Source organism: Strix aluco, chromosome 12, assembly GCF_031877795.1.
Source record: "Strix aluco isolate bStrAlu1 chromosome 12, bStrAlu1.hap1, whole genome shotgun sequence".
In the NCBI taxonomy this organism is placed as follows: domain Eukaryota; kingdom Metazoa; phylum Chordata; class Aves; order Strigiformes; family Strigidae; genus Strix; species Strix aluco.
In genome coordinates, this window is record NC_133942.1 from 15,052,254 (window position 1) to 15,074,530 (window position 22,277).

At 41.6% G+C, this 22,277-nt stretch overlaps 1 protein-coding gene across 1 annotated transcript in view; it reads left to right on the forward strand.

Moving 5' to 3' along the window:
* The window catches only part of ADAMTS17 (ADAM metallopeptidase with thrombospondin type 1 motif 17), a 193,505-nt gene that overhangs the window by 11,539 nt on the left and 159,689 nt on the right, over nucleotides 1–22,277 (forward strand). Inside the window, exon 4 of the mRNA XM_074837324.1 lies at nucleotides 15,883–16,055. Coding sequence (XP_074693425.1) covers nucleotides 15,883–16,055 — 173 coding nt within the window. The remainder of the gene's footprint in view (nucleotides 1–15,882; nucleotides 16,056–22,277) is intronic.

Consider the following 22,277-nt stretch of genomic DNA (forward strand, 5'->3'; position numbering starts at 1 on the left):
TTCTGCTACTTCAGGCAGAAGGAGTCACATCACAAATATAAAAATCATTAGGACATATGCTGTAACATTCAGTTTGTGAGAAGATGAACTTTATGGTGAGTCAGAGTAAACTTCTGCTTTGACCATGCAGTGTGACCACTGCTCAGGAAGGTATTCACAAGGTTTCTAGCCAAGGCCCAAATTCTGGAACTGAAGTCAGTGGTGAGGGGTGTTCTTTCATCTCACCTTTTCACAAGAGTTGTGCAAATCAGGCATGGATAGAATGGTGATCCTTGCATTTCAGAATAAGGAAAGTGTCGTTTCAGATAATTTCAAGTAATTTAATCACAAGTATCATCTGTGGAGTCCAGCTCCAGGGATGCAGCTCATAACAGAATGAAAAGATATCTGGAGAGGGGAAGAGACGCACAGTTTCTCTTGTAAAACAATCTGCTTTCTTTTTCAGTTTCTCACATGTCATCATTTTTACTTTGTGCAGAGCATACGATCCATAATAGAGTATATCAGGGTACACGGTCAACTCAGCAGACTTTTTTTTTGGTTTTTATTGCTTTTGTATGGGCTCACGTGCATTTGAAACTGGCAGATGTAGTTCAGCAAGGTAATTTTTTTTTAGCTAGGAACTTGATTTTGCTTTTTCTTTCTGGTGTTTGACTTGTCAAACTTAAGCTCTAGCTATCATGCTATAGGGATTTTTGTTTCTAGGGATTTTTGTTTCTTTGAGTGGCAACTTTTAAATTGTCTGCTTTAAGGTTTTGTGAGATAAATGAAACTTTTTTTTCCTCTTGCCTTGTGTTAGAGGGAATGAGCTCACAGAGATCGCAAAGAAACTTTTATGGTCTTTGGCTTTCCATGGAGATCTGTGAACCTGGGATTTGAGGTCTGGGAGTCCAAAATGCGATAGCAACTCCTATAGATATCCCTAGGATAACTTTAATCTAGCTAGATTGGATATTGAGGCAGCTACAGCTGTGACAGCAGGGATCCTGTGTGAGTTAGGTGGTGGAGTGCTTGAGCAGTTTGTGTCTGCCATCCTGCTATGCTGGCTGTGGATACAGTAGCAGCTGAAATGCAGATGTGCCCCCTGTGTGCGAAGCTCTTCTGGACCAAACAACCACCTCTCAAGCAATTTCTGGTGCTCTTCTGCTTAAATAGTTTAGCAATATGAGGTATATTGTTTCAGTGGGGTTTCTGTAGTATAACAAGAGTTGGGAGGTGAACCAGCTTCCTGAGAAATGGCAATGATTTAGATTTTAATTGCGTGTCTGGCAGTTAATAGTAGACATTCTCTAATACTCTGGATTCAGTTTCCAGTGTCATGCTGACACACCTTGCCAGTGTTAGGATCCTGGCTTAAATCCTATGGGTCTCCATGGGTATGTGAGGTGCTGGCAGTGTGTTCCAAAATCAGTCTTCAGTTATGACCCAGTGTCACAGTGTTAAAGTTGTTTTTTAAATTAAAAAAAAAAAGTGAGGATTGTGGATCTGATTTTGACCTAGAGTCCCCATTGGAATGGGAGACTATTAGTAAGGAGATCCAGTTTTTTGGTGATGGTCCTCCTGCCAATATTTTTCTCCTGTCTTTTACCTTCCTCCAATCATGGCACCACAGAAGGTCAGTAGCTTTATTATATTTTTGCACTCAGAGTGTGTGCCTGTGAGCTGCTGCAAACCTTGCTGGTGTTCTAATGCTTAACAGCTGAAACCCTGAAAAGATGCAGCTGTCTTGCACCCTCTTCATTTAGGTGGGGTTTTTTTGTTTGGTGTTAATAATAAAACAGCTGTTGATATTATTTCCTATCACTTTTCAAGAGAAAATGGCTAACTCTATTCACTGATCATATCCTGTCTTCTCCCATTTTTAAAGCCAAACAGTCAGATTGTCAGCTAGTATAAACTGATCTAGTTTTTGGCTTCTCTGGAGCAATTGAATTTTATCCTTTCTGGAAATCTGTGTGGATGCATTGCATAGAAGATATTTTTTATGAACTCTGCGAAATCCCTTGTCTAGGTTTCAGTGTGCCTGTATATTCTGTTCCTTTTGTTCCTCCCCTGCGCCATTACCCCACTAATATTCCAGCTTCTGCCTTCTACTGGATGGACTGCATATTAAATGGAGGCAGTAGGTTAGGGCATCTGGGCTGGCAAAGGGACAAAATGGGAAGTAGGACTGGCAGGTTTAATGGGTACAAGAGTAAGACTCGCTAGTATGGGAACAGTTGAGTGGTTGGGAACAAGTGCTTTTACTGGACGTAAAAGGGACACAGCAGCAGCAGAAGGCACAAAAGGCGTCCCTATTGGGAACAGCAGTGGAAGCAGAGGTCTGAAGGACGAACTTAAAGTTTGTCTGTGTGTCTTGGGTTTTGTATTTAATCAAGCCTGTGTACCAGCAGAGATGACTTGTGCTTGCTCATCAGGTTGCTTCCTAGCTGGCACTGCTTGTTGATAAATCCTGTAGCCAAGACCTTTATTTTCTCTTGTGTGGAGTTGAGCTGTTAGTAGTTCAGCAGGTTTATCATTCTCATGGGTTCAGACTAAGCCAATCTTCTTTTTGATTCTCTGAGTATGAAATCTTGGTTCTGGTTAGAGTTACAGATCCCCTATGTCTCTTTTTAGAGGAAACATTTAGAGGAAAATTCAGCACCACTCTGATTTCCTAGCCAAGTACTGTAGGTGCTGCAGTAGAAAATGCATTACAAAATTTTTACACTGTAAAATAAGTCAGCCATTAGTTAAAAACTGAATTGAACAAAAATCAGTCCAGGAAATCTGCCTCATCCTTTTGCCACTGAACCTTTTGACCTTCTGTCTAGGGACAAGGTGCTGCCTGTCCTTGGCAGGACTGAAATTCCCTCCCTGAGAAGAGGGGCTAAAGGAAAGCAAATCGGGGAGACACTGGGTAATTATATGGGATCACAAATGCAAAGAGGTGGTGGGTGAGTACCAAGGTAGCAGAACTGAAAAATAAGACACTAAAAGGGGATGCTGCTAAAAAGTGTTTCTAGTAACACCTACTGCTTCCTGAAGGCTTCTGGGGACCCACTACATGCTGCTCTTCTCTGCTTTGTCCAACAGGCCCCACAGTTACTGGGATCCTCCTTGCAAGTTTTGTCCTCCTCAGGTTGGCCCAGAGGCAGGTCCTGAGCTTGGGGGAACTTCATGGCATGGGCGAGGTGGACCCTTGGTCTGACGTGATGTGATTGCACTTAACTCTGTGTGTCAGCAAAATTAATTGCATATCTGTTAGGTTCCTAATCCACGGACAGCCTGAGGAACTAGAATTTCCTACTGCAAGCAAAGTTGTTGAAGTTATTCGTATTTTTTGGGCCAAGAGCACGCGTGCACACACATGTACGTACACGCACACACAACTACCATAGCTTAGCTCATGCAAAAGTGGTGCCCAGGCTACATGAGCTGAATGTTCTGAGTTCTGAGGCAGAGGGAGATTGGTAGTCTTCTGTAAAATTTATTTAAGGCTATGGATCTTGTTCTGTGATTGGATTTTTTCCTACCTGATGCTAATTGAGGGGCTAAGCTAGGGTTGGATTTGGGGAGAGCATGGGCTTCTCTAACCCTTGGTGAGACCAGGACAGCTTTAGTCCTTTGCCCATCAGGGAAGTGAGGAAAATCTGGGACTGTGCGATGCCCTGCCCTGCCCTAGGATCACACAGGAGTTTGCAAACCAGCTAGGAACAGAATTTTATATCCCTTGGGTGCTGATTCTTTGTGTTGGCTGGAGGCTGGCTGTGCTAAAAAGGGAGCAAAGCACCCGCCTGCTGCACAGCGGGGAGTGCTGCTTGCTCGTGCAAACAGCCACCGGTTCAAGTAGCCATGTCATAAAATAATGAAATTGCTCATGGGCTTTGCCACTTAAAGGCAGACTTCTGAATGTTTTTCATTGTTGCGGGAAAGAAATGTAAGTCATGGCTGTTAATAGGCTTAGCACGTTAACGACCTAATTGACTCCTGTCTGGTTTGGATTAACTTTTGTGCACAAGGAGTTTAGAAACAAAAAATTTAATCCTTTCTGACACACAAAAGGTCCATTCCTAATGAAATTGTATGGAAATGATGATCTAGAGGCATGCTTCCAGAGTTTCTCCTGGGATAAGTTCTCTTTACTATGGTACTCACCAACATTGGCGAAGTGAAGGACTGATCAGATTTGTACTAGAAATTGTTTTTCACTGGCTTGTAATTTGGCTCACCCAGGCTAAAACTTGGCAAGAAAGAATGGATGTTGTAAATACATGAGATATTTACATGCTAGACATTTTAGATACACATCCTGTATTGTGAAACAACATAAACAGAAAAATACATGTCTGTGTAAATACAATATAAAGTGACTATTTTTCAAAGCCACAGACTCGACATGCTTGAGCATTTTCCAGTCCTTTGCTGTTGTTCTTGTATTTTCTGAACAGACAAGAATCACCTCTAAAGATATTTTCTTATTAAAATGATGTAATTCAGCAGTACCTAGCATGATCTGGGGTTATTTGGTAGTCAAAAAAAACGCAAAGCATCAGGTGCTGAATTTTTAATGTTAGTTATTGATCATGTCATAAGAATTTAAACAGAGCTAAATTGCTTAATGGCAGATTTCTGTTGGCAGCAATGGTCCTGTAATATATGAGCTTGATTGTAAGAAAAGATGCAAGGTGATGTAATGACTTGTGTGAGTATTTGTAGGGGGAAGAGGAAAGCATTTTAAGAAAGCAAAATGGACTTAATGAGGAAGTGCCATGTGTCAGCACTACTGAAGGGATAGAGAGAACAGCTTTCCAAGGGCATTTCTGGTACTTTCCTCGCAGACCCCAGCCGTGGGAGAAGGAAACTGAGCCGAACAGTTCCTTGTTAATGTTAGCAGTCTGGTTTGATAAGTGGTTGTTAAAATCTCTAAAACAACTTCTTTAGTCTAAGTGGTGTAACATGTCCTACAGCACTCAAAATTATTTTTAGAGCTGCAGGAGAACTTTGTGGGAGCCAAATTTCTCCTGGAATAATCTGTATAAGAGGATTAATCTGGCTGTAGTCAGAAATGGGAAAGTACTTAGGGTCTTGCATGACTGGATCTTTGAGATTTGCATCTGAAAGTGCCTACTAATGGGTTAAAAAAAATTCCAGGTCTGCAGATTCAGGGCTGATGTTTTAATTCCTTTGTTTAAGTTCTGAAGTGCTCAGCAGCAAAGGATGGATCCCATCACCGTGGGCCAGGTGCTATTGTTAGTCATATGATATGTGTATATGTATTATTTTTATCACCTGTCATCCAGCAGGAGAAAGAGTTCAAGTCACAATGCGCATTTCTGCTCAGGCATGAACATGAGCCCCTGTGAGGCAAACAGAAAACCTATTAAAAGGTTTCCAGGTGCATATGCTGTGAGGGGGAAGGAAGGAAAGGTTGGGTTTCATTTGCTCTGAAGCATGGTGTCATTAGGAACATGGGAAATAGCTTCACACCGGTGATGTAAAACACTTCTTTGGTTCTCATCTCTAGACACGGGGCTGCATCTGGGGCACAAACCTGCTATCACACACTGTTCTGATTTTAAAGAACAAGTTTGATGACTTTCTTGTCAAAGGTCCTAGACTAGTGGTCTTTCTGGAGAGAGAATGGAGTCATAGGGAGTTTTGTAGGTTTTAATACATATAAGTAAGAATTTCTCTACAGATGAGCCAGGTGTGGAGAGAAAGAGATCTCTTTTAGTGCATCATACATGATTTTTGCAGTGCCCTCAGGTTTGGCCTAGATCTCCATGAATAGAGTTCTCAATTTATTTGTGGGGATGGGAGGTCGCTGCAGGGCTGATCTGTGTTTCAGCAGTACCTTGTGATTCCCGCCAATCTCAGACCCCATAGGAAGAGGTCCTGGCAGAGAGGAGATGGGCAGACCAGAGAGGGCTGCAGGGGAGCTGTACCGTCCCCTTTACTAACCCTCCATAGCTAAGAATGGGTGTAGAAAACACCTGAGATAGGGCTTCTTTCATTGCCTCATCTCTCTGTGACTTTGTATTATGTGCAATAAAGCTGTTTCCATTGACAGTATCTACCACACCCTCAGCTGCAGTAAATGGATATAGTTATGTTAACTATCATGGAACAACGGTTGAATGAAACTAATTTGCTGAGATCCGGTAACCTATTTGGCATATTTCCTATGCCATCAAAGTCTATGGATGGGAAAAAAAATTCAGTTTTTCTTGGTGAGAGAAAATATCAGTGTTAAAGACAGAATCAAGCCATGTTATGAAAGCGTAGGAATCTCCTCCAACCGTGTCATAAAACTTTCTGTTTCTTTGGGAAAAGTAAGTTCTGTTATAACTTTTCCAAAGGTCTCCAGTGATGTATTAAAGTCCCCTTACATAGAAGGGATTTGATATAAAATACAGTCTAGGAGCATGAGAGAGAGCAGCTTGTCTTTGGAGGGAAGGTTGTTATTTCATGTTTATGATATAGACCTCATACATTACTCTTAAATGTGGGTTTGTTTTAAACCCTTTTGTCAGTTTAAATGAAGCAGTTTTCATTTAATGCAAATGTGCTGCATGGAGAGGAGCATATAGTGAAAAAACGGGAAGATCAACATTTTAATTCACAAAATAACAATGCGTTTCTTTTCTGTATAGTTACTTCTCAACCTGTTTTAACAATTGATCAAAGCTGGTAATAATTTAAATAAGTGCTAGTATGCAGGTATCAAATGTAGGGAACGCTTTCCCCGAACAGGTATAAATCCTAAACACATGTTACTGCTACGTTGCATTTCCCCATCTTTAATCATTGTCTCTTAGCTGTGTTTTCTCTGCAGGTTTGACTTGGCCTGAAATAGCAGTTGTTATGGCCAAAAAACATCTGCACTAAAAATAGAGAGACGTAATGCAACCTGTATTAGTCCATATTAGGAAGCATCTGTTGAAGAATTAAAGCAAGGATTTCAACAATGGGCTACGCACAAGATGTAATGTGATTAAGTGTTTGCAAGCATAGAAGTATTCCCTGTATCAGAAATTCAGCGCTTTACCCATGGGAGAATGTCTCACTTGTGTGGATAAATCCCTTGGTTTCTCCAGGTTCCCGCTCTTTCAATCGGGGAGTCTGGATTTTCCCTGTAAGTGTGTGATTGTTTCCTTATGGCTGATAAACAGCAGCCTTTTGGAGCAGCCTACCATTCAGAAGTGTCCTTTTCCATCACATGTGGCAAGTGAAGTTTTATTGCCGGTCTGTTCTGGATGAAGCCCTCAGCATGAGGGCAGCATGGATAATGTGGAGCAGGAGGGACGCCAGTTTCTTCTTCCTTGACTGGCACGGTGCAGAAGAGACCAAAAAAGAAGATACACAAATAGGTGTACTAAATGGATTTCTTCCCCTTCCAGAGCAGCTGCACGCAGTAGAGCTGTACTGCTCCTTCACTTGGTTCCTAATAAAACCAAGTGCTAGTTTTCACTGGAACTGAATGAAATCTAAACTGGCAGGTGGTAATGAGCTAGCTTGTCTGGTGTACACCGTCCTTGTCTCAGGATGTTCACGGGTATTCCAGCAGTCATTCTGGCTAGAAAGACAGACTGGTGGCTCCAAGGAGACTAAGGTACAACACTTACCTTTTAGCTGTCTTTTGTTTCTTCCATATTATCATAAATCATTGCTCAGGGTTAAAGCCAAGAGTTGGGAATTGGGACTCTGTTGGCCTCAACTCCTAATGTTGTTTGACCTTTCACCTTCAGCAGATCCCTTGAGATCTTTCTTATAAAAGCTACCAACTGCTGGACATCTGCATGTTTGGGGCAGGTTTTGCCTCTGTCCAAAAGCTCTAAGTTTCCTTTGAGGTAGTTTGTAATTATGAGTGATCAGTCATAAATAGTCCAGAATGAACCCAAGACTGAAGTCATTTAGTCTATAACCTCTAACTCTCAAACAGATTCTTTATTTGCAAATTAGGGCTACTAACTCTGAGCTGGCAGTTTGGATCCTGCCTTTGGATCTCAAAGTTGCTCTATAAACTGCCAGTTTCTTTCTTGGCTGATCTGTTCCTTGTGTAGTTTGACATATCTGTATACATTAGGGATTAAAAATAACTATTACACTGCTTTTTACTTCACTTTGACCTGCTGAGCCAACACTGTTATGGGAGATGAACCTGTATTCTTTACTGGCTTTTGCAGATCACCAGAAGTAAATTGCCTGGCTTTCAGGGAGGTCTGTGCCATGTCTCTCAAGGTATAGGTGTAATGGTGAGGTCAGACTGTAGGTGGGGAGCCCCTGGTTTGGGGAGTCCCTGAGCTCTTCCAGCCTCAGCAGAAGCAACTGGAGTTTGGCTGTCAAAGCTCAGGATGGGCTGGTAAGGCTGGCAGTTGTAAAAACATTCTTTGCAAACTAAGCACATTTGCTAAAGACTCATTAAAATAAAATAAACCTGGAGGCCAGTGATGCCATTTTTCACAGTATAACTGCAGCCAAGCGTTCTATAGTCTCTAAAGCCCTGAAGTGGATTAGGGCTGTGCTTTGTGATTGGTCTGGGATCTGCTGAGTTTAAGTGATCAGAACTGAGGAGTATGAGTTCAGAGTCTGATGTACATCACTCGGACCTAATTATATTTGTGTTACAGGATCTTCTTCCATGGCCCCAAGCAAGTTGAGATCTTTGTGTGTCTGTCACAAACAAAGGAAATAAATTCAGCTTTAGAGAATTTACAGCTAGTAACAGAGCAAATTAAATACAGGATGAGAAACTGAGGTACAGAGGCTAAGGGAGTGGCAGAGCTGATATTTCCATTCCCACTTCAACACTCTTACCATTAAGGCATGCCTGCTTGCTGTGACATTAAATTGTCTTCTGTGACTGTCTTACATGAGTGAGTCCTTGTTTCTAACTGAGTGGAAAGCCCACAATGAAGAGATGAGTGCAGGAGTTCAGGAGGTGGCAATCTTTGAAATTCTGCTGACAAATTGAATCAGTGAGTGGACGGAGATCATAGTGCTTATCCTGTGCTGTCTTACAGGCCTGACATTAAAGACAAAGTCCTGATGTGTTATGTTGATGACTTGAATATGTTTTGCAAAAGAATAAGGTTTTAACTGATGTGTCCAAGCCACAGACTAACTTGGATAACAATCCTTGCAATAAAATCTCTGTGGTGTTTTGAGATGCAGCACAGAGTTCATGACTTCTGTCTCGAATTCTTGTTTGCTGCTGTGCCAGACAAATAGTCATGAACTTGTGATTTGGTATGAAAGTGGCTGTGTAAAAAACCAAAACAAAAACAAACAAAAAAACGTTTTCGGGAGGTGGATTAGGGAGCAATGGATCATTTTGCTATGCAATGATTCTTCCTACCAGTTGATGCATGATTTTGTCTGCCATTCTAGTCAGAAAGAAATTGGAGGTGCATAGCCATTTTGTAGGCCAAGGCCTTAAAAATGAGAGGACAGCTTGCAGTCTGTAATCAGCTGTGATCTGAATGAGCAACCACTTTTAATCCCTGAATTTCAGACTACCCACTGGCATCAGCTAGCTGTGGTAAACCTGAAATCCCAAGCTTTTAATGGAGGTGTAAAAAGACCAATGCACGGGGATTATTCTGTGCTGTGTCCTGACAGAGGTGAAAAGGGCTCCATGTTCCAATAGCTGGAAATAGATTGGGGAGTGCTGGCTGTGGCAGCAACTCCAATAGTGTTTCTTCTTCTCAGTTTCTTTCTTCAGTCCTTGCTTGTGTTTACTCTGAGGTGGACGCCACAGGAAAGGTGTCAAGGAAGCAACTGTGTGGAGTAAGGCCCCTGGAGCTGAAGTATGGTTTGTGGTTTGGGTTTTTTTTTCCTTCAAATCAGTGTTTTGAAAAGAACCTCTCTGTTGTAGTATGGATGAAAACTGCAGCTGCAAAGTAACCAATGCACTGAGCTTTGGATTCAAAGCCCACAGGAGGCAGTGAAGGGATGTTTCTGGTGGCGTCCATGAATTTTGAACTGGCCCCCTTTATGTGCCTGTGGTGATCTCACAGCTCTGAGTTGTCCCATGATCTGTGGTTGCTCTTTTAGCTCAGGCTGTGTTAGCACATATCCTTCAGTGGGCTGACTTCTGCTGCAAATGTTTTGTCATCCTGGAAGTCTCAGATCTCTAACCCTGTTCAAATTTGTCTTCTAACCATGAGCAACTTGATCTCTAGGCTGAGCAAACAAGGTTGCTGACTTGCTGTGGGCATCCACCATGGTGATCCTGTGCAGTCAGTCTTTTGAGGAAGCTGTTCAGTAAACGGTTTGAAGCAGCTCTGCTGTCAGATCCAAACATGAGGAGTAGATTGATTTAACTGTAGTGTATTTCTTTTGATGTGTTTTTAAATAATAAACACACTTCTCTGTGTTTCAACCCCCCACCCTTTGATCTTAATTCAAATGAAGAAGGAACCCTGCCTGTATTCTGTTTAGGTTTTGCTTTTGCTCTGGTCCTGGGATGTCCCGCTGACTTCCACTTTCTGTTTCACTTCCTTCCTGGTCTCCACCTTACACCTTGCCTTCTTGATTTGAAATGAAATCAAGTCATTATGCTAGATGTGAAAATTTCTTTGACATTAGTGCTATGTCTAGATTAAATAATAATGCCCAAAGACATAGATGCAGTATAGTTTAAACACAGGATTGAGAGCCTTTTGAGAGGTGTTTGTATCCTACTACAAGTACCAGAGAAACTTTGTGACATACTGTCCCTCTGATAAGTCAGCAAATTTGCCCTTCCTCTGACTGACATACGATTTTGTGTTAATTAGTAAGCATATATCGCAAGAACTTCCTTTCTTTAATTTCTAGGCTTGGTTTGTGTGAAGGATCTTTTTCTTTCTTTCTGTTTTGCTTTGGAGAAGTGGTGATTTTTACTTTGATGTGAAACTAATAAAAACTGCCAATTGTGAGTACCAGTGAAGGATTCTTTAGAAACTCTTGGGGCACAGGGAGAACTAACGTTAGCTGTTTGCCCCACTTGCATACTCTCTCCTTTTTATGCTGCTGAAGTAACAGCGTAAAGGAAACAGAGCTAGTTCTCCATGTAAGGGTGTATAGGGATGTTAAAGGGGTCCTGGGTGAAGGGAAGTTAGCAGAGGGCTTCCTGAGGAAGAACTGGAGAGGATTTTTAAGGCTGCAATAGAAAAGATCATCTAGGGAGAAATCTGGCCTTGCAGAAAGGGCTCTGCAATTTTACTTTTATTTGTGGCTTTTGTTGAACTGCATCCAGAAACTTTCAGTAGGTTTAACTAGAATGAGGTAGCTAAAATTACAAAGGGAAAGATTAGGGAGAAAAGAAGTGGAAGGCTATAGGAGAAGAGGTTACTTTTCAGATGAATCTGGGAACTACTGTTGGAAGGGAGGTAGGAGGAGCAGGAAGGGACTCTGCAGTTACAGCAAGAATGTGCCAAAAACCAGACAGTGCTAGACAGGACTTTTGGTGTGTAATAGGAAAAGGTCATTTGGGGCGGTTGCTTTGGAATTGTACATCTGTTGGATTGCCATAAAAAGCACTGAACATAAGGAGTTTTCTACTGAGGCTTCAGAAGAGCTTGTTGTGCTTCTGATTGCAGTAGGGACTATGTTTTTTTGCCACTCTGAGGAAGATTTCAAAAACTGCTGGACTGCACAATATGATATGATCATGTTGCTTTTGCAGGTGACTAGCCAAGGAAAGGTAAGACCCTGTAAATAAAGGCCAGCTAATGAGCTTGTGCAATGTTACACTCTCGGATCCTCAGGATAAAATGGATGTATCATCCTTCTCCCATCACCTAATAGTCTTGAATGTTGTGGAATTTTTGGCCAGATAGACTGTGTAACACACTGTCAAAGTGACTGGCAAGAGAGTAATGTCCCTTGTGCCTAGCCACCCGCAGCATGTATGTGCTGTGTTGTAGATTGACTGTTTCAGCTCATATTTCACATGAAATCCTGTGACCTCTTAAGCGGGGAACACCTGACTCCTAAAATAGTGTGCAGTTTGGTGATGTATGCTCCCCACAATGTAAACTCCTCTGACAGGCTCCTGCCCATGTTTTATAGCCTCTTATGCCTTCACACTAACACTTAACATCTGCACCACAAAATTTGTAACATCAGTTTGTTCAAATAAAGAATCCACCAAGCATTTAATCCTTGTTTTAATGGCTGATGTTTATTTTAGTTTGGGGTTTCATGTACTCATGGAGGGATTCTCTGCCCATAGTCCATAAATCATGCGGGGCAGGAGTGACGCTTCTCTGTGCTGGCTTGTTTCTGAAGTGAGGCTCTAGAGATGGGGATTTTTTGATACCTCCATAAAGTTGACTCACCTCAGGTATGAGTTGCAGATGCGTTTAATGAGGATTTTTACTCTTGGTTTTGGATCTTTTTCTCCTCTTCATCAGATGTCTGTGGTATGGGATATGTGTATTTCTTGTGCTGTGTTTGTGATGGTTCACCCATGCAAATGATAGTTGTGTTTTCTCCATGTGATTGATTATGCTGGAAAATTGTTTGCATGTGTGATAGGAAGGAAGACGTAAATAGAGACCACTCTGAAAGTAGCCCTCTGCAAGGCCAAAAAGAATGTAAAAAGTTACCCTACAGAGGAGCTACAAATTTTAAAAAAACGGGGGACACGACACTCAACACCTCTGTTCAAGTAGTTTGTGTTGCTTTGCCTCTTCTGTAGCGTATCATCAGTGACCACCTGAACTCTTTGTAAGCTCCCCTGAGTCCGTTACATCTTGCCTGTTTTAAGTGCTCGGTAAGCTTACACTTGGACAATGTGAGGGAGAGGATGAGAGTAAGAGCCCAGATTCTCTAGTTAGATCACTCTGTGTTTCTAGGCAAGCCTGTGGGGTGGTAGTTTTCCACACACAACCTCTAATCCCTACCACCCAGTGGAAAGCAGCCAATCCACAGATTCGAGTAAAACTCATGGAGGAATGGGGGCCAGAGGCTTTGTGTGAACCAAGACTACCCAGCAATTTGCCAGGAGTCCCTTTACGCTGCTGCTCTCCAGAAATCACACCTTTCAAAGTTTCGTACAGCTGCCTTTTGCAAAGAGGTGCCGAGTGGAATCAGCAAAGCCTCGCCAATTCCTTCATCTGCCTCTGGAGGAGGGACCACGCCGGGCAGTCCCACGGCAAATGACCATGGCATGACCTCTTCTCCCCGGAGTGCAAGCTACAGTCTAGCATAGTGGGTTCCTCCTCTGACACAAGTGACTTTTCCACCGAAAAGGAGATTTTTGAAGTGAAAACCTAGAGTACTCCTAATTTATTTTCTGCCACTTGAGCCTTTTTACACAGCTCATTCAATGCCAGGCCCAGACTTATCTGAGTCTAGGTCTAGGCCCCCATAAGAGCAACTTCTCTATAGATAGGAGATTTACACCAACTGAAAAATTTTAATTTATTAGGGAATTACCAAATTAAGAATTTCTGATTGCTAGCAGGAAGACCCAAAAGGTCAGTGTTCTCACTGGAATAATTTGCCTTCTCTTCCTTTTTCTCTGCTTTCTCCCCTGGTATTTAAATGATAACTTTGGAAGTAGTGCAGCTAAAGATGCGTGGATATGCAGAGGGAGGGATGGGTGGATGAGTGGAATGAAATGAATAACCAAACAAACGTGGGATCTTTTTCACAGAAGTTTGGTGAAGTCATCTCCATTTCATAGTTGGCAAATCGAAGCTGCATTCATCTTTCCTTCTTTCTGGTATAGTCACTCCATTTTATTTTATTGCCTAAAGCACTTAGAAACATAGATTCCCTGCTCTGTGGCAGCTTTGTCATGGTTGTGCACTTTTCTGTAGCTTACTGGAGTCCATGTGAAAACAAGCCTTGAAACTTAGTTATTTTCATCTTTTCTGCTGGCATGTAGCTTCCATTATTTATGAGCACCCCAAGTTTTAATTTTTTGCTTGTCCGTGGACTCCTGTGTCTTTTTAGACCCAGGGGGATATTTCCAAACTCTTAAAAATGATTCGATACAAATCTGATGGTTGTTTTCTCAGTTTAAAATACATACCAAGTGTTGACAGTTAATGCCTTGGGCAGAAGAGCATGTGAAGAGCTATACTGGGTGACTGCTAGACAACTCAGAATAGGGATATGGGATGGACATGTGCAAATGTGCATATTGACAAGACAGAAAGTGGATGAATGAGAAGGTGGCAGGGAGTCCATTTCAGGTGGGATTTGGGGGGCTTACAGCTGATGGAGGTTATCACCCTGAATCTAAGAGGGTCAGTCAGGGAAAACTGATGATCTGGATGTGAGTGCATTTACCAGCCTGGGAAAGAAGGGAAATTCAAGCTGAATTATGTAAAGGAGCTGATAAACAGACTGTGGAAAAACAGGATCAGTGAACGCTAACTCAGATCTGCCTGCTGCAGAACGGTGCTTTGCTAAGAGAGGGTCTCAAATTAAATCTACAGAAAATTAAAAAGTGATTCTCTGCTCTGGGAAATGAGCAGCATGTGTGGTGTGATGTAAGAGGCATTGTCTGATCATCCATTATGTCCTATCCCATGTCACTTCTGCATTGAATGCTGTGTTTATGCTGTTTCAGGACCTGCTGTGTGTTTTGCTCCCTTTTTCATTGGAAGAAATCAGCATTAATACCAGTGTCAGTATTTTATCTATTATATGTATTATTATATATAGAGAGAGAGTATATTGCAAGCTGAGCAGTAAGCAGATGTAATGTCAGGGAATCTTGGCGGTTTGTTTCTTATTGCAAAATAAATTTGTTTTAATGACTTCATTTGCTTTTCTTTAATTTACAATTGAAAACATTAACACGTTTTTTGTGACCACAATGAAGCGAGCAGATTCAGTTTCAGATCTGAACTTAATTTCTGTTTTATTCATGTCTCAGCTGCTTTGCACGTCTGCCTTTGAGCTGTGAAACACATTTCACCTTTCAGTTTAGAAGACGACAAATGACTAATATATTTGTACCTTAGTTTGGAGGAAGGAAGGTTTAACTTCTGTGTTTTAATTTTTATATTAATGGTAGCTGACCACTGCTTCATTTTCTAGTCCTTAGAATAGGTCCTTTTCACAGGTTCTTGTAACTTAAGTTCATTAAGGCTCAGCTGGTCTAGGGAGTCCCCTGCTTTTGGTACACACACCACGATAAAGGCATGTGAGCTCCGCACGTAGGTGGCCAGTGACTGCAGCTGCGGGTGCTGGCACTCATGCCAATAGCAATAAATGAGCAAAGAAAGCTTGAGAAGGTCTTATCTAGCCTGACCTTCTGCACTTCTGGGTTTCATCCAGAGACTTCTGCAGTTGGCCAATAATGCATGTTCCAAAACAATCTGACTTAATTTAAAATTTTTGAGACTCTATCTTATGTTCTATTACATTGCTCTAAGAATGCTGGTAGCAAGTTAAAATGCAACTGATGGAAATATTGACTCCAGGAATATCTTACAACTTCCCTGGCTAAGGAGAACCTGCAGAGTTTAGAGTGCACATTGTATCCCAAAGCACAGGCTCCTATCCTAAAGTTTTCTTCAACGGATTTTTCCTTAATTAACACTTGTTCCATTATAGTGGAATGTTATTCCTTTCACAAGCCAGATTTCCAATTTCTGAAATTTTTGCAAGAGCGTGACTTTTTGGTTTGAATTACAGTTAATATTTTGCTTTCCTGGACTTCTCTTTTCCCATTCTCTTTCCTACGTGCATGTGATCTGGTGGTCTCATATGAATCTGCACACAGAGTTACAGATGTACTTGGAATGGAACCTCTTGGTTGCTTCCTTTAATCAGCAAAGAACACTTTAATTAAAGGTCACTGCCATCTGAATGTGCACAAGAATGTTTGTTGAAAAGAGTATAAATGTTTTATTACGATCTGCCAGCCTTAATAAGTATTTTGACTTTTAGAAAAGAAGAGACAAAAGAAAATGAAATCAACCAGTGACTGGAGGGAGAGAAGAAACGCCATTCGACTTACCAACGAGTACACAGTAGAAACTCTGGTGGTGGCAGATGCTGATATGGTCCAATACCATGGTGCAGAGGCTGCCCAAAGATTCATCCTCACAGTGATGAATATGGTAAGTAGGCATTTTACTCTCAAATGAAGAAGCAAGAGTAAACAGATCATATCCAGGGTAGGTTAAAGCTGTCTTCCGTGGGAGCTGAAATGGGTAACTGTTTTGGCCTTGACGTTTAAAGAAAGGTTTTGGTTTTCTTGTGTTGTGTGCCTCTTCTCCTCCATCTGTGTGATTCCCTGTATTTGCCTAAGGATATCACAATAAAAAAAAAAAAATTGAAACTGAAATTGCAAGTTTTCAGTTGAGAAATATTCCATAATTGTTCAGGTGTGGTGTCTTCTACCATGTTTTTTGTACTGCTATGGTTTACCTTGGAAGAGAGTATCCCGGCATGGACAGATGGTGTTGTCTGAGATGATGTTTCTTGGGTTCCTGAAGATTTCCATGGCACACCTGTTTCATAAGAGATATTTCTCTAGGTCATTGTCATAGCGGGCAGTCAGTGTTATAGAAGACAGCTGTCATATTGATTTCCAGCAGAAAACCTGGCTTTAAGTCAGTTGAAATGCTTTTTATCTCTGATTTTTACATAATGAAAATGGCTGCCTCCCTTGCTGTAGAAAACATGGCAAACTTATCACCAAACTGCCAGCTGATCCCATTCTCTTTACCCCAGGACCTTTTGTGCTACGTGAAGTGGCACTGATCATACCTGTGAATAGTTGATGGAATTGGACTTTAGAAGAATTCTAGAAATTCTGCAAAGAATCTGCCAGCAGTGAGGAGAACCTTTTGAAATTGCAAGCTCATATGAATTGTGGCTGTTAATTTGTTAGCTGTCCTAGTAGTTAAGCCTTCCGTCTCAGTTGATAAGGGAACACAGAGCCTCTCACAATGAATGCCCACTCACTCGTTGGCAGTGCTAATAAGGAAATAATGGTTAAATTGGATGGCGACACTGAAAACTCTGCTCAGAGACGGCAGGGGTCCTTCCAGAGGCTGCACAAGGAAGTTGTGGAGGAAGCTTGTATTCCTCTGCCCATGCTATTGTAACATCCAGGAACAGTTCATTCTCCTGACTACTGCTCTGTTGTTGTTCATGAGCAGCAAATTGGCTTGGAAAAAAATAACAGTTCTTAATAGTAATTGACTGGTCATGCTTCCCAGTGAAGAGCTGAGTGATGGCTGCTCAGTGCATAATCCGGCTCTGGGACAACAGGTTTTTGAGAGGTCTTGTATTCCTTTATCAAGCACTGCTGGTGTGAGGGAGCTCTCCCGTAGTGAAATGCTTTGCTGATTAAGCAGGGAGTTTGTTTAACTAGTCTTTTCTGTTAACAAGCTGCTTTTCTGTGTCCTTTCCTCTACCTTTTATTTTGCCTTCTAGCATGCTGTGACAATAGTCACTTAATAGGGCTTCATTGTGTCTTTACATTTATTTGGATTGGTTTGTAGGAAATATCTTCTTGCAACAAAGCCATTCATGTCACCATCCCTTCAGGGTCTACTTACTGGCTTTCTTTCATTTAAGGATGTGTTTTTGGGGGCCACAAGAGCCTTATTCTTCTCAAAGTCATGGTTCTCCAACTTCAAATTCACATACCAGTTTTGCAGTGAGTAGGTAGAACATAAGTTCAGCTCTGAACAAATCTGCTTCTCAAGTCACTTTTTGAACTAACAGAAATGCGTATTCAGGCATAACGTATGGGTCAAGGCTGAGTTTCTTTCTTATGTCAGATGCTTGGGACATCGAGAGGGGTGATGGATGCTTTTTGTCTGCTTTTTGGGCCCGGGGGTCCTCCTAAAATCTGTTCTGCACTGATTCAGCAGCGACATAATAAAAATCTGCCATGGTGCCCCACAGTTCTGCTGGGGCTGGGACAGGGCATTATGGCTGGGAGAGCTTTTAAAACATGTGTCTAATCATCTGTCTTGAAGAAACTCGTGCCAAAAGGACAATTATTTCAGTGTAGCCATTAGTGCATCTCTATGTTGTATAGCTTTATCAGCCTGTGGAGATTGTTAGAGTGGAGTACACTGATAGACCAAGTCCTAAACAAAAGATTGCTGTGAGTACTATTGTCTGTCCAGGCTGAGTACTGCAGAACATCTCAGCAACATCAGCTTGCCAGGTGTGAATATATATGTGTGGAGAGGTGCTGATAGATGGGTTGGGTTCTCTAAACCCATTTACTAAACAAATACTGAAGCTTAGTTTCCAATGGATTTGGCTGATGGACTTTTAAGCTAGGTTCTGATGCTGTAGTGTGAGCTCACCCCTTTAGCAGGCACTAGAGAGTGCACATGGAAGAGGACTCTTGGCTGAGGAACACATTTATCTGACCTCTCCTAAGGTGTAAAGTCCAGCTGAAATGCTTCCCACTGTTAAGTCATTGCTTCTAGGTTCTCACCCATGTGGTCTGTCTGATGTCTGATAGGATTTGAATTTATGGTTCAGCTTTTCAGCCTCCAGAGGAGCACTGACAGTCTCTCTCTCCTTTGTCTGGCCACCTACATTCCCACACTTGTAGGAATATAGTATCTTTCAGGCCTCTGCCTCCCCGAGGAAACTGATTGTGAGTGGCTGGCAAGATCAGAAGATACTGAGGAATAATAATAGCCAAACTCATAGGTGGCATCATTGCATAAATCTGTTATTCTGAGGCTATAAATAAAGGTGGAATTCAAGGAAATCAAAAGGGATTTTGACATTCCATTTGCCATAATGAAAGCTGATCTTCATCCCTTCAAAAGAGGCTTGAAGAATATTCAGAAAATGTATTTCAGGAAGAGAGAGAGATAGAATAGTCATGTGGTTTAGGTAGGCCTTAGCTGAACTCTTCCCTGAGCCACACTCTTTGGGTGGTGCCTGAACCAGCCACAGTGAATCTTTGTGTGGCAGTTTCTCATCTGTAAAACTGTGGTACGAGGAATAGCAAACCCCAAACTCCTTAGGGCAACATCTGTTACATCCTTCTCTGGTGCAGCATCAGTTGTGCTCCGTGTAGCACACAAACGAAGGCCTCCTGGCTGCTTGGGATCTTTTCCTGCCTGCCTCGATACGACTTCTGTCAGCCTGCTGTGACTGTTAGTTGGGGGACAGGATTTGCCCCATGATATTAGGCAGTGCTTATACAGCTACACTGCAGGATGGCGGGCTGCCTCTAAAAGAAACCAGAATGTTAATTTTGGCTTGGATGCTTGCATTTAAGCAAATAGAACATTACTGGTCAGGGGTATATTAACTTAACTCCTCTCTGTAAGCCATTACGTTTACTGTCAAACCACAAAACAAGCATTAAGAGGTCTTATTAATGCATTTTATATTTATAGACATTTTAAATAAAGTGATCTGCCTTAAAGTATTTAATATCTATTTATGTTACAAGAATTTCTGAAGGGGAAAAAGTCAGCATTACAAAATACTGCTTTATTGCTCCCTTGGTAAATAGGAATCTTAGGAAAAAAAACCCCACCACCCTCCTCTAGAATAACAGCTAAGAAACACAGCAAATCCCTTTTGCAACCCAGAAATAACAGGTAGGACTTTATATAGCAAATGCTGTGTTTTTAATGATATTCTGTAGTTCTGACCATCCCCGTGAACAGAGAATAGATTCACATTAAATGTACTTGTTTTTTCTGAATGTCATTGTAGAGGTGCAAGCTCTTCCATTTACTAAGCTAATATTTGAAGTTGCATGACAGATTTTTCCACGATCATGGAAGAATTTTCCTCTAAGGTACTCTGTAATGTATAAGTAGGAATAAGCTAGTTGTTGACTTCTATAATTCACCACCTCTAAAATGAAATATTTTCTTGTTTTCTGGCAAGGTATTTGATTCAGCACAATTTTCCTAATGGATGATTCATGGTGGCTTTGTGATAATGTTAAAAAAAAATAAGTTGATAAAGAAGTTGTCAAATGCCACCATGTACATCTGCAGCCTTAGTGAGGCAGTGAGTTTATGGGCATGGTGGATGTGAAGACATGGACAGGGAGAGATATCAGCAGAATTATAGAAGTGCAAAATCAGCTACTTAAATATAGGTGCTGATTTATTTTTCTAAGTTAAACTCCCTTGTTATTGAGCTTTTGCACGGTGTTGCAGTGTTTGCATTTCATTTCATGTCTCCCCTTTGAATCCTTTGGTTTGAGTGGATCTCCCATTCATGCCACCCTTTGGTAACTGCCAGTGTTTAGAATTTCCTCTAAATTCCAAAACAAAGTGCCTTTGTGGTAAAACATGCTTATTTTGCTCACCCATTCTATTAGTCTACATCTGCAACTATAACTTCTCATTGCATTTCATCCATGCGGAGGCTGTTAGGATGGATGTTCTGTTTCTTATGAAGTCCTGTTTTGCTCTTGCAACACTTCATGGCTTCATCCAAACTAAACTTCAGGTTTCTCAGCCAGCAACTAGAAGACCAGTGCATTGGCTTTCTTTTTTCCACTCCCCTGCTTTTCTGTGTATCTGCTTACAATAGCTGCCATTCTGGGCTTGGTTCGGGAGCAGGTTCTGAAGCATGAGGCTTGCACTGTTTTCTTGCAGGAGTTTTATGCTTTTGTTTCCTCTTGTGTTTTCTTTTCATCTGAGAGAAGTGGCCAGTAAGACAAAATGGAGATTCTCTGTCCTCGTCGGCTGGCAAACTGTACTGGCCCCTGTTGTGGCTGGGTTTCATGACTTATGCTTTCAGCTTCTTGGAGAAAACTCTGGTTCAAATGATTCTGAAGCATATGATAAATGAGGTCTGAGCTGCTTTGGAAAGTTCTGCCCATGGCCATAGTGTTTTTAATGATGAGGAGTGACTGGTTTCAGTTAGTACCTGAACAGAAAGTTGTGAATGTTGGCTCCTTGCAATTCTGCGGAGCTTACTTTGCAAACCAAGTCCCATGCAGACTGACCCCTTGAGCATTTAGGGACAGAGATGTCTGAATTCCGAAGACCACAGCATAGTAATTTAAAAGCTGATTTCTATGGGTTTAAAAACTTAAAAAAAGAGGGATTTGGTTTTTTTTTTTCCCGCTCCTAAGTGAAATTTTGGGGTTTTTCAAATAAATTACAACTGTGGCTTGGTTTTGAGCTTGCCTTTTCTGAGACAATACAGCATGCAGGCGTAAGTTACTGTAGTATGTGTTAGTTCTCCTGCAGCTGTTGCTAAACCATGTGATTAGTGCAGAAGCTCTTTGCAGCAGCAAGCAGTAACTTGAAGTTAGTGATATTTTGGATGTTATTGAGGGAAAATTTTTATGTTGTTCTTTAGAAATAATACTGGTTTACTCTCTGAAGCCTTATTTTACACTCCGCAGATCATTTTTCATTTTGGATTTCCCCTGTGAGAGTTTTTTCTATGTTAAAGAAGCAGATAAAATCACTTTTATCATGCATGCATTGATGGATTTATATCTCCCTGCTTTTGGGGGCTGGCACATAAAGGCTTCAGAGCTGCCACTGATAATTGTCTCCCTTACCCTGATATGAATTTTTCATGATGGGAACAGGGACGTAAGGGAAAAGGATATAAGTATTTGATCACTGTCTACAGATTTCTCTTTTTGCTCCAGCAGCCCCAGGAGAAAGAGTTATGTCAACTGTATCTTATAAAGAGCCATGAATATGTTCTTTTTTATAATGTTTAATGGGGTCATTTGAAAGCTTGGCTTTAGGTGAGTGTTAGAAATCCTATAGCACTTTTCAAAACAAGTGAAAGACAACCTCAGTAACCTGACTAATGGTTCTGCTGTCCAAATGTCGTCCAGCAGCCAAGGCAATGGGGAGGCTCTTGCTTGAGTGCAACACTTAGGGAAGAAAAAAGCAAAAAGCCAATTTACCCTCAGGGTTGCTGTTCTGAACTCCAAAACATCTGAAACACACACGGTCTCCCTCCCACTGTCCACCTGCAGAGGAAGCTCTTGAGAATTAAAAAAAAATTAAACTGATGTAGTTTAATTCCTCTCTTAGCCCAATTCCTCATGTCTAGTTTGTGCTTTATGCATGCTGGGGCAGGCCTGGACAGCTCATGCCAAAGCTGCATTTATTCTGTCCCTTCCATGTCAAAGCTATAAGGAGAAAGAAAGGCAGGAGGAATGCAAACGGAGGAGGAGGAGAAGGATGGTTCAGCCTTCAAGCTTTTCTGTTTTCTCTAGGGCATTCTTTGCAGTAAAGCTCTGTCAGGGAAATGCAGATGAAGGAGGGAGATGTCAGAGACAGGCTTTGTTCTTTTTCTTGTTCTTCTGCACTTCCCCTTCCATTTTTCTGTCTGTTTTGTATGACACTGCC